Genomic DNA, 13,074 nt, shown 5'->3' on the forward strand with positions numbered 1-13,074 from the left:
GTGGGCTGGCCCGGTGGCTCAGGCGGTTGGAGCTCCGTTCTCCTAACGTCGAAGGCTGCTGGTTCGATTCCCACATGGGCCAGTGGGCTCTCAACTATGAGGCTGCCGGTTTGACTCCTCAACTCCCTCAAGGGATGGTGGGCTCTGCCCCCTGCAACTAACAACGGCAACTGGACCTGGAGCTGAGCAGCGCCCTCCACAACTAAGATTGAAAGGACAACAACTTGACTTGGAAAAAAGGCTTGGAAATACACACTGTTCCCCAATAAAGTCCCGTTCCCCTTCCCCTCTCCCCCACAAAAAAGAACTGTGTTGCTAACAAGTTCACAGATATGCTGAGGCATTGGCCCCAGAGAAAATTAATGGTGTTTGGACTGGGGTTGTGCCTTACCCTGGTGTTAACTTTGGTCCTTGAGAAAGACAAGGCTGAGGAAAGGATTAAAGTGCTGTTACTTTATTTGGGAGATGCAAGCCCAGGGTGATGAGGGTGAGGAAGAAGGGAAGACGCAAAGCAATGAGATATGTATGATGCATCATGTACAGGCTACTGTTTCCCAAAACGCTAACACAGTGTTCTTTAGCAAGTGTATTTAGTTGGCACAAAAGACTTTTCTGGAAGGGCTGAAAGGAGGAGCCTTGGGGAGAAGGAGGAGGAGGCAATTATCAGTTCAGCTCCCTTCCTTTCCATCTCCTGTTTCCTATTTTTCAACATTTATCTCTGGGGAACTAACATCTCCAGTCCTGAAACATATGAACCAGCCTTTTAGGAAGCCAGATCTCATGGCCCTAGGCGCAGCTTGTCATCTGAGTCTGAAGTGAAGGAGTGACTAGGTACAGGTGGGTCCAAACGAGGGCTCTTGAAGAGGAAGCTGAGGAATCTAAAAGGGAACTCAGCGCTTGTGTCCACTGCAGGTAGTACAGGGTGAATGATGGAACGAGTTGGGTCTAAAACAGATTTTAAAAACTGAGCCAATGGGATTTATTGATGAAGGGATTCTGGAGTGTGAGGGAGAGGTAGCAATTAAGGTTTTGGTGAATGATGGTGCCATTTACTTAGGTGGGGAAAGCTTGAGGGGAAGTTAGGAAAATGAATCAATTTTTGGCCACGTTAGATTGGTGGAGTCTATTAAGCACTCTACATCTGGACCTGAGGAAAGATGTTCTGTCTGGAGATAAGAATTCGAGTCGTTGTCACATAGAAGGTATTTAAAGTCAGAATACTGGTTGTGTTTCAAGTCAGAATACCTAAGAAAAGAGGTTAGTTGAGAAGGGGGATGAGGCAGAAACTTTGACTCTGGCAAGATATGTACCTTTGGTGGCCTGTTTGATAGGTGGTGGGGTCAAAGCCTCCTTGTTGGAGTGAGTTAGGAGAGACTGGGGGGGAGAGGGAGTGGTGATGGAGAATACAGACTTAAGGAGTTTTGCTGTAAAGGGCAGCAGAGAAATGGCGTGATGGTTCCAGAGGGCCAAGGAAGGATGCTTTTAAGGCATGGTGTGTTTGCAGCAAGAGGATGGAATAAAGAAGTGGGTAAGGCAAGAGAAAGGGGACATCTGCACAGGTTTAGTCTTAGAGGAGCCGAGAGGGATGGATCCGGATCACAGGTCAAAAGCTTGGATTTGGAGAAGAGAGGGGTTCCCCCAGAACGGTAGGAGGGGAGGTGGAATGTGTGCACTACATTGCAGGTAGGTAGAGGAGGTGGTGGGAAGATGAGGTATGTAACTATGACGTTTGAGGGGAATCATCAAAGAGGGTGGTGGAGATGGAAAATGAAGATGTGAAATAGATTAACCGGGAGTAAAGGTGAGTATCTTAGGGAAAAGTAACAGTAGTTTGGCAGTGTCGAGGGCCCATCTGAAACGCGGTCATAACTATGAAGTGAATCAGCTTAGCCCAGTGGTGTGTGTTCTCGGCAACGTTCAGATGTTTGGGTACAGGTGCTGGCTAAGTGCCGGGTAAGAGTGATGGAGAGAGAGGGAGCTGAGTGTGGTTTTAGTGCTGGACAATGGAATTTAAGGTAAGAAGGGAAGAGGCTACGGCTATCATATAAAGGCAATAATATAACGTTAACCATTAAACAAAAACACACACCTTTCTAAATATCAAATAGCTAAAGAAAAAAAGAGAGAAAAAATAGACTACATAAGGACTATATATAAAAGATTCAGAATACATGTAAACATAAAACAATACGATGAAATCAAGGCCAGACAGATTCATCATTTTATGCTGTTGTAAAAGGATTGAGGAATCTCTATGATAAATTTCCAGAATATATTAAGTAAATAAGCAAGGTGGAGAAAAATATGGTATACTATCTTTATATAACAAAGGGGGAATATAACATATTTATGTTTAAATTTTTTAAAATGAAAAGATTACATTAAATAAAAAAGGTCACTAACTGGGAAGAGAGGGAATAAGGCAAAGGACAGGAATAGAAACTAAACTTCTCTGAATAGATCTTGTTTTGTAGATTAAATTTGGAACTGCATAAATATTTTACATAATTAACCAAGAAATTCTTAAAAATGGAAAAATACAAGATTAACATAAACGTGTATCCAGTTAGTAGTAAACCAGAGAGAAGCCATACTAAGTTTAAATCAGAGTAAATGGATCGTACAGGCCTAGCAGGAAATACTCCCAAGAACAAAAAGAAATGCAAACAAAACCTTAACCTGCCTTTGTTATTCTGATCCTGTTGTGTAATATGGTTGAAAACAATTGAATACTTGTGATATTCAATTTTATAATTCAGTGTTGGGATTCTGTGTTGAGAAAAAAATACAGATGTGAGACAGAAGAATTAAGAAGTCTCCAAAGTCTTGGATTTGAATATAAAATTATCAATATGTTTTATCTTAAAAAAAGATGTTTTACCTTAGAAAGGAAACGTGTCCCTGTGCACCAAAAAGGCCTAGAAACAATGACCGACACAGCAGGGCATTCTAGAGCCTAGAGTTTGGACTTGCAATGCCATCTACCACTAAGGAACCGGATTTTTGTTTTTTCCTAGAAATAACTGACGCCAGGTCTGTGTGGAGCAGGAAATGTACAAGTCTGGCACATCCTATTATACTAGATAGCAAGGAAGTTACCAAACACTAGTAGTAACTATCAAAAGGGTTGTATCAAAAGGACTCAGGATCCGACATGAAGAGGTCTCCTCCACTGGACAAAAATAAGGACAATTTGAGCATCATCAAATTTAATAACTGCAACAAACTGAAACATGTAAAATATGTTTAATTCAGTGATCATGATACTAAAAACACTAACATACCACCCAGTGGTCACTTTTGGAGGATGTTAGTAAACCAACTCACTTTGAAAACTGGCAAAAGATTTGGGCATTAATCTTTTTTTCCAATATAAATTGTAACTTTGAATAACCAAATAGCAGATGAGTTGAAGTTTCTCTTTAGAGCGTTATTTCAGGTATTATATAAAGAAGACATGGTAGAATTAGAACACCACCATTTTGCAACCTTTGATGAATTAATGGATCTAGGCATTGAGCTTCAATGGCTGCGACACCCCAAGGGACAATCAGACATGATGTATGTCCTGATGAAAGCATACACTGTAAGATTTTGCCACTAAATCTGAATCCAAACACACCTCTAGATCTATTCTTAGTTAACAGAACCCACAAAGGATAAAGAAACCTGTTAAATGACACCAGAGATGTAATAGCAAAATCCAGATGGGGAAACAGAGATGAAGAAGCTGTAAGGCGCAGATTCCAAAACAAATGCCAACCATCTGCATTTTCTAGACCTGATTGGATTCTCAAATAAATTACTTAAAAAGAAAAAATTGCACTTAGACAATTAAACTTGATACCATGAGTATTTCATAATACTAAGGAATCAGTTATTTTTTTGGTATGCTAATGATATTGTAACCGTGTTTTTAAAAAATACAGAGGGTGCCAAAAAAACATGTACACATTTTAAGGAAAAAACTGTTCAAATTACGCTGATGGTAACCACTCTGAGTACCTCCTATAATTGCAGAAGCGTGACTTGTTTTCATCTTTCATTATTGGTATATATTATTCCAATTTTAAGTTTTCCTTTCTTAAAATGTGCATAAATTTTTTTGGTACCGTATATGTACTGCAATATTTATGGATGGAATATGATATCCAGCTATGGTAAGGGGCAGAAGACAGCGGTGTAAACAAGGACAGCCACAAGTTGATAATTGCTGAGGCTTTGTGATAGGTACATGGAAGTTCATTACATTCTACTTGCACACGTATTTGACATTTTCCATGACAAAAAAATTAAAAAAAACTTCTTTCCCAAAGTCATGTCACCATGATTTAGGCACTCACTAGAAATGTGTGATATCAAGATGGCCACGGGGTTTTGAAAATTAATTTGGGGAACATAATCAATGTTGTAAAGATTTTGTAAGGTATCCGATGGACACGTGTTCCATTTGGGAGACCACTTCAGGAATGCTGTAGATGCCTGATCACTGCACTGTATACCGGAAGCTGAGTAATAATGAATGCCAACTATAATTATATATATATATATTTATGTGTATACTTACAAGAAGCGGAGTACAGCATCAGGCAGAGACAGTGGAAATGTATGGCTGTGTGCGATGTCAGAGGGATAGTGGATGGGGGGAGTGGGGGTCCACACAGTATGAGGGATATAAATGATAAACATCTAAGTATTACTTCGTCTTGTGCACCTGAAACTAATAAAAAAAAATGTGTGATGATGATGAGGAGGGAGGTATTTGGGGTAACTTTCAGGTTTGAGGGTTGGAATGGGTGGTGGTGCTCTTTACGCGATCTAGGAAAAAAGAGGTGGATTTGTGAACAAGAGGAGTTCCATTTTGGTCACGCTGTATTTAGGTGCCTGTGGTACATCAAGATGGGGTTACACAGGTTGGTGGAAATGCTGGGCTCAAGAGATGTGGGCAGGAGATGAAAATGCATCACTGGGTGACATCACAGGGAGAAACTGTAGCCAGAGAGATGGCAAAGGGGTGGGAATGATCATTGAGCCAAGAACTAGACAAATGGTGTCTTAGAAACTGGAGGGCCCAGAAAGAGGTCTAGAACAGTTTCAAAAGGAGAGAATGCCTGGACTCCTATCTCACACCATATACCAAATTTAACTCAAAATGCTTCAAGACCTAAATTTAAGAGCTAACGTTATTTAAAACTCTTAAAGACACACATGCAAATCTTTATGACCCTGAGCTAGACAATGGATTTAGATGATACCAAAACACAAAGAGCCAAAAATTAAATTGGACTTCATCAAAATTAAACTGTTGTGCATCAAAGGATACTATAAGTGAAGAAAATCCACAGGATGGGAGAAAATATTTGCAAATCATATTATCTCATAAGAATCTAGTATCCAGAATAAAGAACTCCTAGATAAACCAATTTAAAAATGGGCAAAGATTTTAATACAGTTCTCAAAAACTATATATGAAAATGGCCAATAAGCAATGAAAAGATGTTCAACATCCTGGTCATCAGAGAAGAGCAAAATCAGTACCACAATGAAGTATCACTGCTTACCCACTACAATGACTATAATAAAAGAAACAGAAAAACCTATCTCAATGAGGATATGGAGAAACTGGAACTCTCATACATTGCTGGTGGGAATGTAAAATGGTGTATGTAGCTAGTGTGCAAAGTTGGCAGTTCCTCACAATTTAAACATAGATATCATGACCCAGCAATTCCACTAAGAACTGAAAATATGTCCACACAAAAATTATACATAACTCATTCCTAACAGCCCAAAGGTAGAAATGACCGAAACGTCCATCAATTGATCCATGAATAAAATATGGTACATCCATTATGGTAATGAAATACACGTTATGACGTGGATGAACCCTGAAAACATTGTGCTGAAGTGAGTCATAAGGCTACATATTATGATTCCACTTACATGAAATGTCCAAGAAAAGGCCAAGCTATATAAAGATTAGTAGTTGCCTAGGGCTGGAAGGAGGAACTTGAGAGGGACTAATAAATACGGAGGTGTTTTTGGAGTGATGAAGATACCCTGGAATTAGTGGTGATTGCTGCACAACCTTGCGAATATACTAAAAAGCCACAAAACCGTATGCTTTAAAATGGTGCCTTTTATGATATTGAGCAAATTGTAGCTCAATCTTAAGAAACGTGGGGGCTTATGCTCAGGAGTGTCAACTGCAGCAGTTAAGCCAAGCGAGGTGAGGCCTGGAGAGACCCCAGGATCCAGGTACAGCAGTTAACATCATCCACTTGACAGCACGTTTCCTCTTCAGTCATCTCCAGTAATCCTGGCTGAATTCTAAAGATTCCGTGGTTCCATCCCTCCTGCTACGATTGGTTTAGGAATGGGCAGGTGACCCAGCTCTGCCCAATGAAAGTAGGCTGCTAAGGGGCTTCTAGGAAATAATTAAGGAGAACAAAATGAAATCGGGCTTCTGCCTCTGGACACGTGTATCACACTGAAGCCTGAAGCAGCTGATGTGGTGAGATGGGTGGACAACGTGCTGAGCAACCCACCAAGTTGTAAACACCTGGATCCTTAGAACCACTGCACCTCAGGACTTCAGGTACTAAGTCCTCCTGCTGTTTAAGCCACTTATGTTTTTAAGAGCTCCCAGTATCAATGCAGGTTAATGGTGACTCTTCCTGAGATGGGTTAGAAGGATGGGTTTGAGACAGGGCCAGGGCTAGGGGATCCATTTTTGTATCTTACTATGACCAGACTTAGTTCCAGTCAGGACTGGCACTGAGCATGCTATTCTGATGTCTGAAACGTCCTTACCATCTTTTCCCGGCTGGTTGCTTGGTTTTTAAGCCCAGGTACTATTAATCAGTCAAATTAGTAAACATTTTCCAGGAAAGGAAAAAAATTGAAGCTCACCCTACCCATCCTCATTTCTAGATAACGAAGAAAGGGTTACTACTGAGTTTAACCTTAGCCAGTCACTTGACATCTGAGACTGTTTCTTCATTATAACACGAGGATAACACACAGGACTGACCCCCACATTAAAGGAGCATGCGACCGAGCTCCCAGCATAGCCCACAGCTCAACACCTTTTACTGACTCTGAACTCACATAAATATTGATAAAGTAACCCCAACTGTGGCTTTCTCAAATTTTGCAACTCTGCTCAAATCCCAAACTGCTGTTCCCCTACTCTAGTGGTTCCCACTCTGGAAGATAACACCTCCCCCAAATAAAAATTAATAATCTACAACCTACAACTGTTTCATCAATAATGAAGGCAAATGGCTAGAAATTGCCTAAGTGGACCAATTATACTTTATCCAAAAAGTACCCCCCAAAACACGTGTAAGTCAGAAATTATTTTTGACTAAAGTTGGGGATTTCAATCCTGACTTTGCTACTCATTAGATGTCCACATAACTGCTACTCTTTAGATGTACACATAACCTTGACCAAGTTTCTTCATCTGAGTCTGTTTCCTCATCCATAAAAACGGTGGTAACACCTGCATTACACAATTGTCCCAAGACTGAAAAAAATCAGACATAAAGCAGAAATTTTACCAAGGAAGAGCTTAACTGTTATGACAGCTCTACCTTTCTGACTAAGGGGATAAACAAAGCAATGTAAGGTATTTTTTTGGTAGTCTCCAATTTACTTTATTTCCCTCAAATAGAGGTGACTTGTGAAATTCAAATTGCATCAATTTATTACAAGTCCTATTTCCTAACAGATAACTTCTTGCTATTTCCCTAGAGGAAAGGTGTTCGCTGCAGGGTCTTCAATCTAAAGCAATCAGTGGTCTCCATTAATAGCTTTGTTTTTGGAGCAAGAGCAATTCACCAGCAAGGATAAGAACTTAATTTACAGAAAACTTGCAGGTCTGCTTAAGAGCAGAGGGTCACCTGCCTCACCTTATGGCCAATTGTATATAGACACAGAAGCACTTTCTCTCCTGACACAAGGACTGTAATTGAATCAATTCATTTGCTAATTCTACAGAAGTTTTAAATGTGAACCGGAGAGGCTCTTTTGCCCTCAGCTACCAGGCCAAAACCTCAGCTCTACCAAAAATCTGCATTAAAAAGTCCACTGCAGATAATGCTGCACAACCAAGTACAGAAACCACTTCTCTGCTCCCAGCCTCTCACCACTTAATCCTGGGCTCTTTCCCAACTTCACCTAGCACTGTGTTCTGTTAAGACTAACTGTACACAGAACCTCTACACCTCAAAACAGAATGCATCCTGTCCCTAGAGGCATGGAGAAACTAGGCTCCCCCACTTCTGGGAAAAGATGAGAGGCAGCATTCCAAGCCAAACTGTATCCAGCTTTATTAAAGATACTTTTCATAAACAACCATGGTATTTCAGGCAGGACATGGGCAGACAATCGTTAACAGTATACAACAACTTTCACACTCCCTTCTTCAATGGACTACCAAAATCAGAAAGCCACTATAAAAACCCAATGAAGTCTTCATTTGATGCTCTGAACAGGTAAAGTTTAGAGTGAGGGCTGACATTTCACATTAAGCATGTTGTTTAACAACTTTTCACAAGCCGACCCTGACTTTCAGGAAATGAAATGAAAATGGCAGAATTATCAATCTGTAGGTCCACAATCTAAAAATGGAACTGCTGCTCTTTTGAGGGATGCCATCTCAACGGTGACACTAGAAAGTCCAGATTGCCTGACATACTCATAACCAATTTTTCTGGGTCAGGTCCCAACAGGTCTCTGGGTTTAAGGAAGTCTATGCTTAAAGTGGAGAGGAAGAGGGAGTTAAGGACATAAAAATGAATTTGAGTTTTTCCACACAAGGTGTCTGTGCCAAGGTGGCTAATGTGTGTCAACATCAAGGGATCCCTCCTCCTAAGAACCAAGAGGAAGTCTCTCAAAACTAGAAGGGAAAGGTGTTTTTCCCCATGTCAATCCAGCTTTGGAGACATTCTATTAGTAATATATGTCCTTCCCCAAAAAACAACAATGAAGTGTTCTGTGTGCTAACAACATAGCTTAAAAAAAAAGTAAAACAAAATTCTGCATTTTTATAAAACTTGATAAAAAATAGTATTTCAAACTGTACAGTCACCAGAAGTACACAGTTATCAAAAATGCACACACTTCACTTGGCATCTCCAGCACCTTCAGCTTTCTGTGCCTGAAAGAAAAAGAGACAGATTAATAATGTGATGTGTCGATTTTGAAACTATCTTTGTTCATATTCCATCTATAACTTTGCACCCACGCCAAAGTTCAGGTTTTAGGTACTTTAGACAGTGAGACCCAGTATTTCATTTGAGAATGGCTTTGTAGGTAACTTTGACAAATCACTCTCCCCCGGGACTGTATTGTAAAATCGGGGAAGGAGACCATCAGCATTAGATCTGAGATTATTCCCCGCTTGACAATTCTACCATGGAGCATAAACATGGCACCTAACAAGACAAAGATCATCAACACCACAGTGCCCTTTATCGGATGGCAGAGACCTCAAGAATCCAGGCATTAAGTTTATAGGAGAACCACGTGCAAACTCTGGACTGAAAGGCACACTTAAGAGTGTGCCTTCCTGTGGATGCAGGAAAAAGACTAAGATCCGCTGGGATCAGTAAGTGATGAAATGAGCACACTTCACAAAAAGTGAGATAGCAGTTGTACCTGGTCTGTTTTGGCATCTCCATTTTCTGCAGGGTTATTCCCATCCTTGCCAGCATCAGCTTTCCCCTTTTTCCCTTTGGGTACTTTCTCTCCCTTCTAAAAGAGGGAAGGGAAAAAAAAAGAGCTGTTTCTCCTAACCTCCTATTACGAGGATATGGTCTACAAAGTTCTGCAATGCTATTTATCAAAAGATAAAACACACAAACTATAAACCCTACCCCACTGATAAAACAACTGATCAAAACTAGGCTTAGATGATGTAATACAGAATTGTACACCTGAAATCTATGTAATTTCACTAACAATTGTCACCCCAATAAATTAAAAAAAAGAACAGGCCAAATTATCTGTAATTCTGTGGGTTAGTATGCAAAATTTTTATCTGAGCGTGAACTGGAGAATAAGACAGCTTGAAGCATGGGTGTTTGATACCCAAGTGCAATTTTCTGTAAATGGATGATACATTCTTGATCAAGAAATCAATATACTAGTCTCAGGGATAAGGCAAGCTACAAAACAATTTAGAATACCTATTAATGGAGTCACCATTATGCTGAGAATACTAATGGCCAGTCCTCAGTCTGTGAAAATGACCAATTAGAACGTCATTAGAAGGCCCAGTACTATTAACTTTGTCATATCTCAACTTTGCGTCAATAGTTGCTATACAGCAGGTCTCCTGTCAGCAACACTGGACAGTGCTCAGCCTCATGTGACTCCTAGAAACACTTTAAGTCTCCCAGTCACACTCACCTTTGCAGGGGCCTTTTTAGGCTTGGGCTCTGGCTTTGGAGGAGCAGGTTTCTTTGATTCGGGGAGAGAGAAGAAGAGAACATTGGTATACGGACCAAAGAAAACCCACAAACCAAACCACAGTACCACTGGCATATAAGCTTTCCCTACTTCGTAAAGGTTTGGTGGCTGACTTCTCATAGAATTTTCTATCTTCAGAAACCCACTCAAGAAACACTAAGCACTCTGAAGTATTCCCCTTTGGTTACAAGTCATCAGAATTTCAGAAACAGCAAATCTCAAATGGTTGCAAGTCCACAGTGGAGCGGCTCAATAAAACCAGTCACTGACCATCATTCAAGGGAAGCAGAGGGGATTGTTTTTCAATGCCTCTGTTTCAGGGATAAAAGAGAAAATGTAAAAGCAGACACACTTACAGCAGATAACCTTGCGGATCTTCTCTGTGGCTATTTAAAAAAGAGAGAGAAAGTTAAAAATAGGATAGTTGAACACTTAAGAAAACCCCAAGTTTTGGTGCCAATCTGTTCTAGGCTATAGGAAGCGAAGAGAGCTTACTTAGGCAAATTTAGGACTAAGAGTATGGTAAATTACCACCAAAAGGAGCCCAAGGCTTTGTAAAATTCCAAAAAGATAATAAACAAGACTTACTTCGTCCTTCACCTTGGCTTTATCTCCTTTAGCATCCCCTTCAGCCTATAAAAAAAAACAAACTAAGAACTCTGAAGCTTCCGAGGCAATACTTAATGATTCACTAAGCTTAACAGACTCCTAAGGGAGAAAAACTGAAAGGAAATCTTGCACACAACTCTAGGACACACAAATCGTCAGTATTTAGCATCCCCAGCACCTATGCAAATACCAGAAATGCTTAAAAAGCTGTGGGAGTGCTCATTTGTGTAAGCTTCACGTCCGATCTAGCTCAAAGCGCACAGGGAGGACGGGATGTCTGAGCCCCAGGCCGCCGGGAGTGTTCGCTTAGCGGTCCCGGGAAGCGCGCGCGAAGCCGGGGTGAAGAGCGCGGAACAGCGCAGCTAGCAACCGCGCGGCGGAGACAGGCAGAAGCAGAAGCAACAGCTGCAGCTGGTGCAAACAAACCCCTCTGGAGGCGGGGCCCGAGCGCCGTTACCATGGCAGCCGTCGAGGGCGGGAGACGGGAGGCGCGCGCAGCCCGGGGAACCCGTGGGCGACAGCGGCGCGCACCGGCGCAAGTCTTGTGCGCCGGGGCCGCGGGTTGAGGCGGGTCTACAACGCGAAGCCCCGCCCTGAGAGACGGGCCCCGCCCCCTCACGGCGGCGGTTTTTTGGCGGCAGCGCGTTCCCCCGCCCGCCAACCCCAAGCACCGCCTTCCCGCCCTTTCGGGTTTGAATTGCCCGCCCGCGGGGAGGGGAAGGATGGGGGGGCCTGCCGATGGGGGAGGGGGCGCGGGGCGGGCACGTCGAGCCCGAGGGGAGCAGGATAAACAGCCACCAACATGGCTCCTCCCGCCGCGGCCGCCGCTCCTCCAATATGGCCTCTGGCGCCCGCGGGCAGCCGAGCAGCGCAGTGTTAGCCCGAGGCCGCCTGACACTGTCTCGAGTTCTTGCGCCGGGCGGCTAAACCCGCTCCAGCCCGGCGCCGATTCTCGCGCCCCAGAGCCGGGGAAGCGGCGGCGGCAGCAGCGGTGGTGTCAGCGGTAGTGGCGGCCCAGCGCCTGGGGCCCTCGCGCCACGTACCTTTCTCTTGGGCATGATGGCGACGGCGGCGGAACGTAGACGCTGGACGCGGGGATGCAGCGGCGCGCGAGCTTTAGTCGGTCCGGGGGTCGTTCTCACCTCTTCTTCACACTGCTCGGGCTCCGGGGGGTTTATAAAGTTTTTATAGCGCTGGGAGCCCCGGACCGGTTAGAACCGGATTTCACCTCCCGCCGCCGTTCATTGGCCCAGCTGGGGTCACGTGGGCGGGGTTTAAACTCACCTCCTCTGGAGTGAGGAGGGGGGTATTGGGGGAAGGCGCGCGAGAAGTCGGCGCGCCTGTGGGGGGTGGGGGCGCCGCGGGGGAGGCGTGCGTCTTAGGCAATAAATGGGGTGGGGGGGGCGTTGCAAGTCGGCGGGCTCTGGGTTTCGGCTACCGCCGAGAGCCGGCTTTTGCAAACTACCAACTTCCTTCCACCTTATGCAACCGAGCTGCCCACTTCTCCAAGCGGTGCGACACTTAGGGCCCATCGTGGCCGCTTTCCTTCCTGTTCCCGCTGGGGGCCCCAGAAGAAGGGTTTGCAAGGCCTGGCCGGACCGCCCTTCTCCGCCGGAGGCGGGAGAAAGCGCGCTCTTGGAGGCATAGGCTGCAGTTCCCAGAGCCAAGGCTGACGCTGGAGTGGGAGAGCGGGGAAGCCAGCTTGGCGCAGCCGGACGTGCATCGTTCCAAGCTGCCACTCAGAGGAAGCTTCTCGTGCCCCTCACCTGGAATGCGGTCCACTCGAGGTGGAGTGCGGCTTCGAAGGGGAGACTTGAACGCAGAGGTTACTTTCGGGTGCAGTGGGGCAGGTAGGAGCTGTCCTTTCAGCACCCGTTGTTGCTCCGCTGCCTCCCCAAATGTCAGCGAAGCCCCCCGCCAAAGCTGTAGGGTGGCTCCCTGAGGTCCCTGTATTCCCAGACTTCAGGACCCTGCCAGAGAATGATG

General features: G+C 44.0%; 1 protein-coding gene across 1 annotated transcript; it reads right to left on the minus strand.

Moving 5' to 3' along the window:
• Positions 1–8,311: 8,311 nt before the first annotated feature.
• On the minus strand, positions 8,312–12,384 carry HMGN2 (high mobility group nucleosomal binding domain 2). The gene is made up of 6 exons (XM_081057430.1): positions 12,132–12,384; positions 11,068–11,112; positions 10,836–10,865; positions 10,420–10,470; positions 9,667–9,762; positions 8,312–9,166 (listed from the first exon to the last, which is right to left on the minus strand). Exons 1-6 carry the CDS (start codon positions 12,144–12,146, stop codon positions 9,131–9,133), a joined length of 273 nt encoding a protein of 90 aa, XP_080913556.1. The 5' UTR covers positions 12,147–12,384; the 3' UTR covers positions 8,312–9,130.
• Between the last annotated feature and the right edge of the window lie 690 nt (positions 12,385–13,074).

This window comes from Rhinolophus hipposideros, assembly GCF_964194185.1.
Source record: "Rhinolophus hipposideros genome assembly, chromosome: 8".
In the NCBI taxonomy this organism is placed as follows: Eukaryota; Metazoa; Chordata; class Mammalia; order Chiroptera; family Rhinolophidae; genus Rhinolophus; species Rhinolophus hipposideros.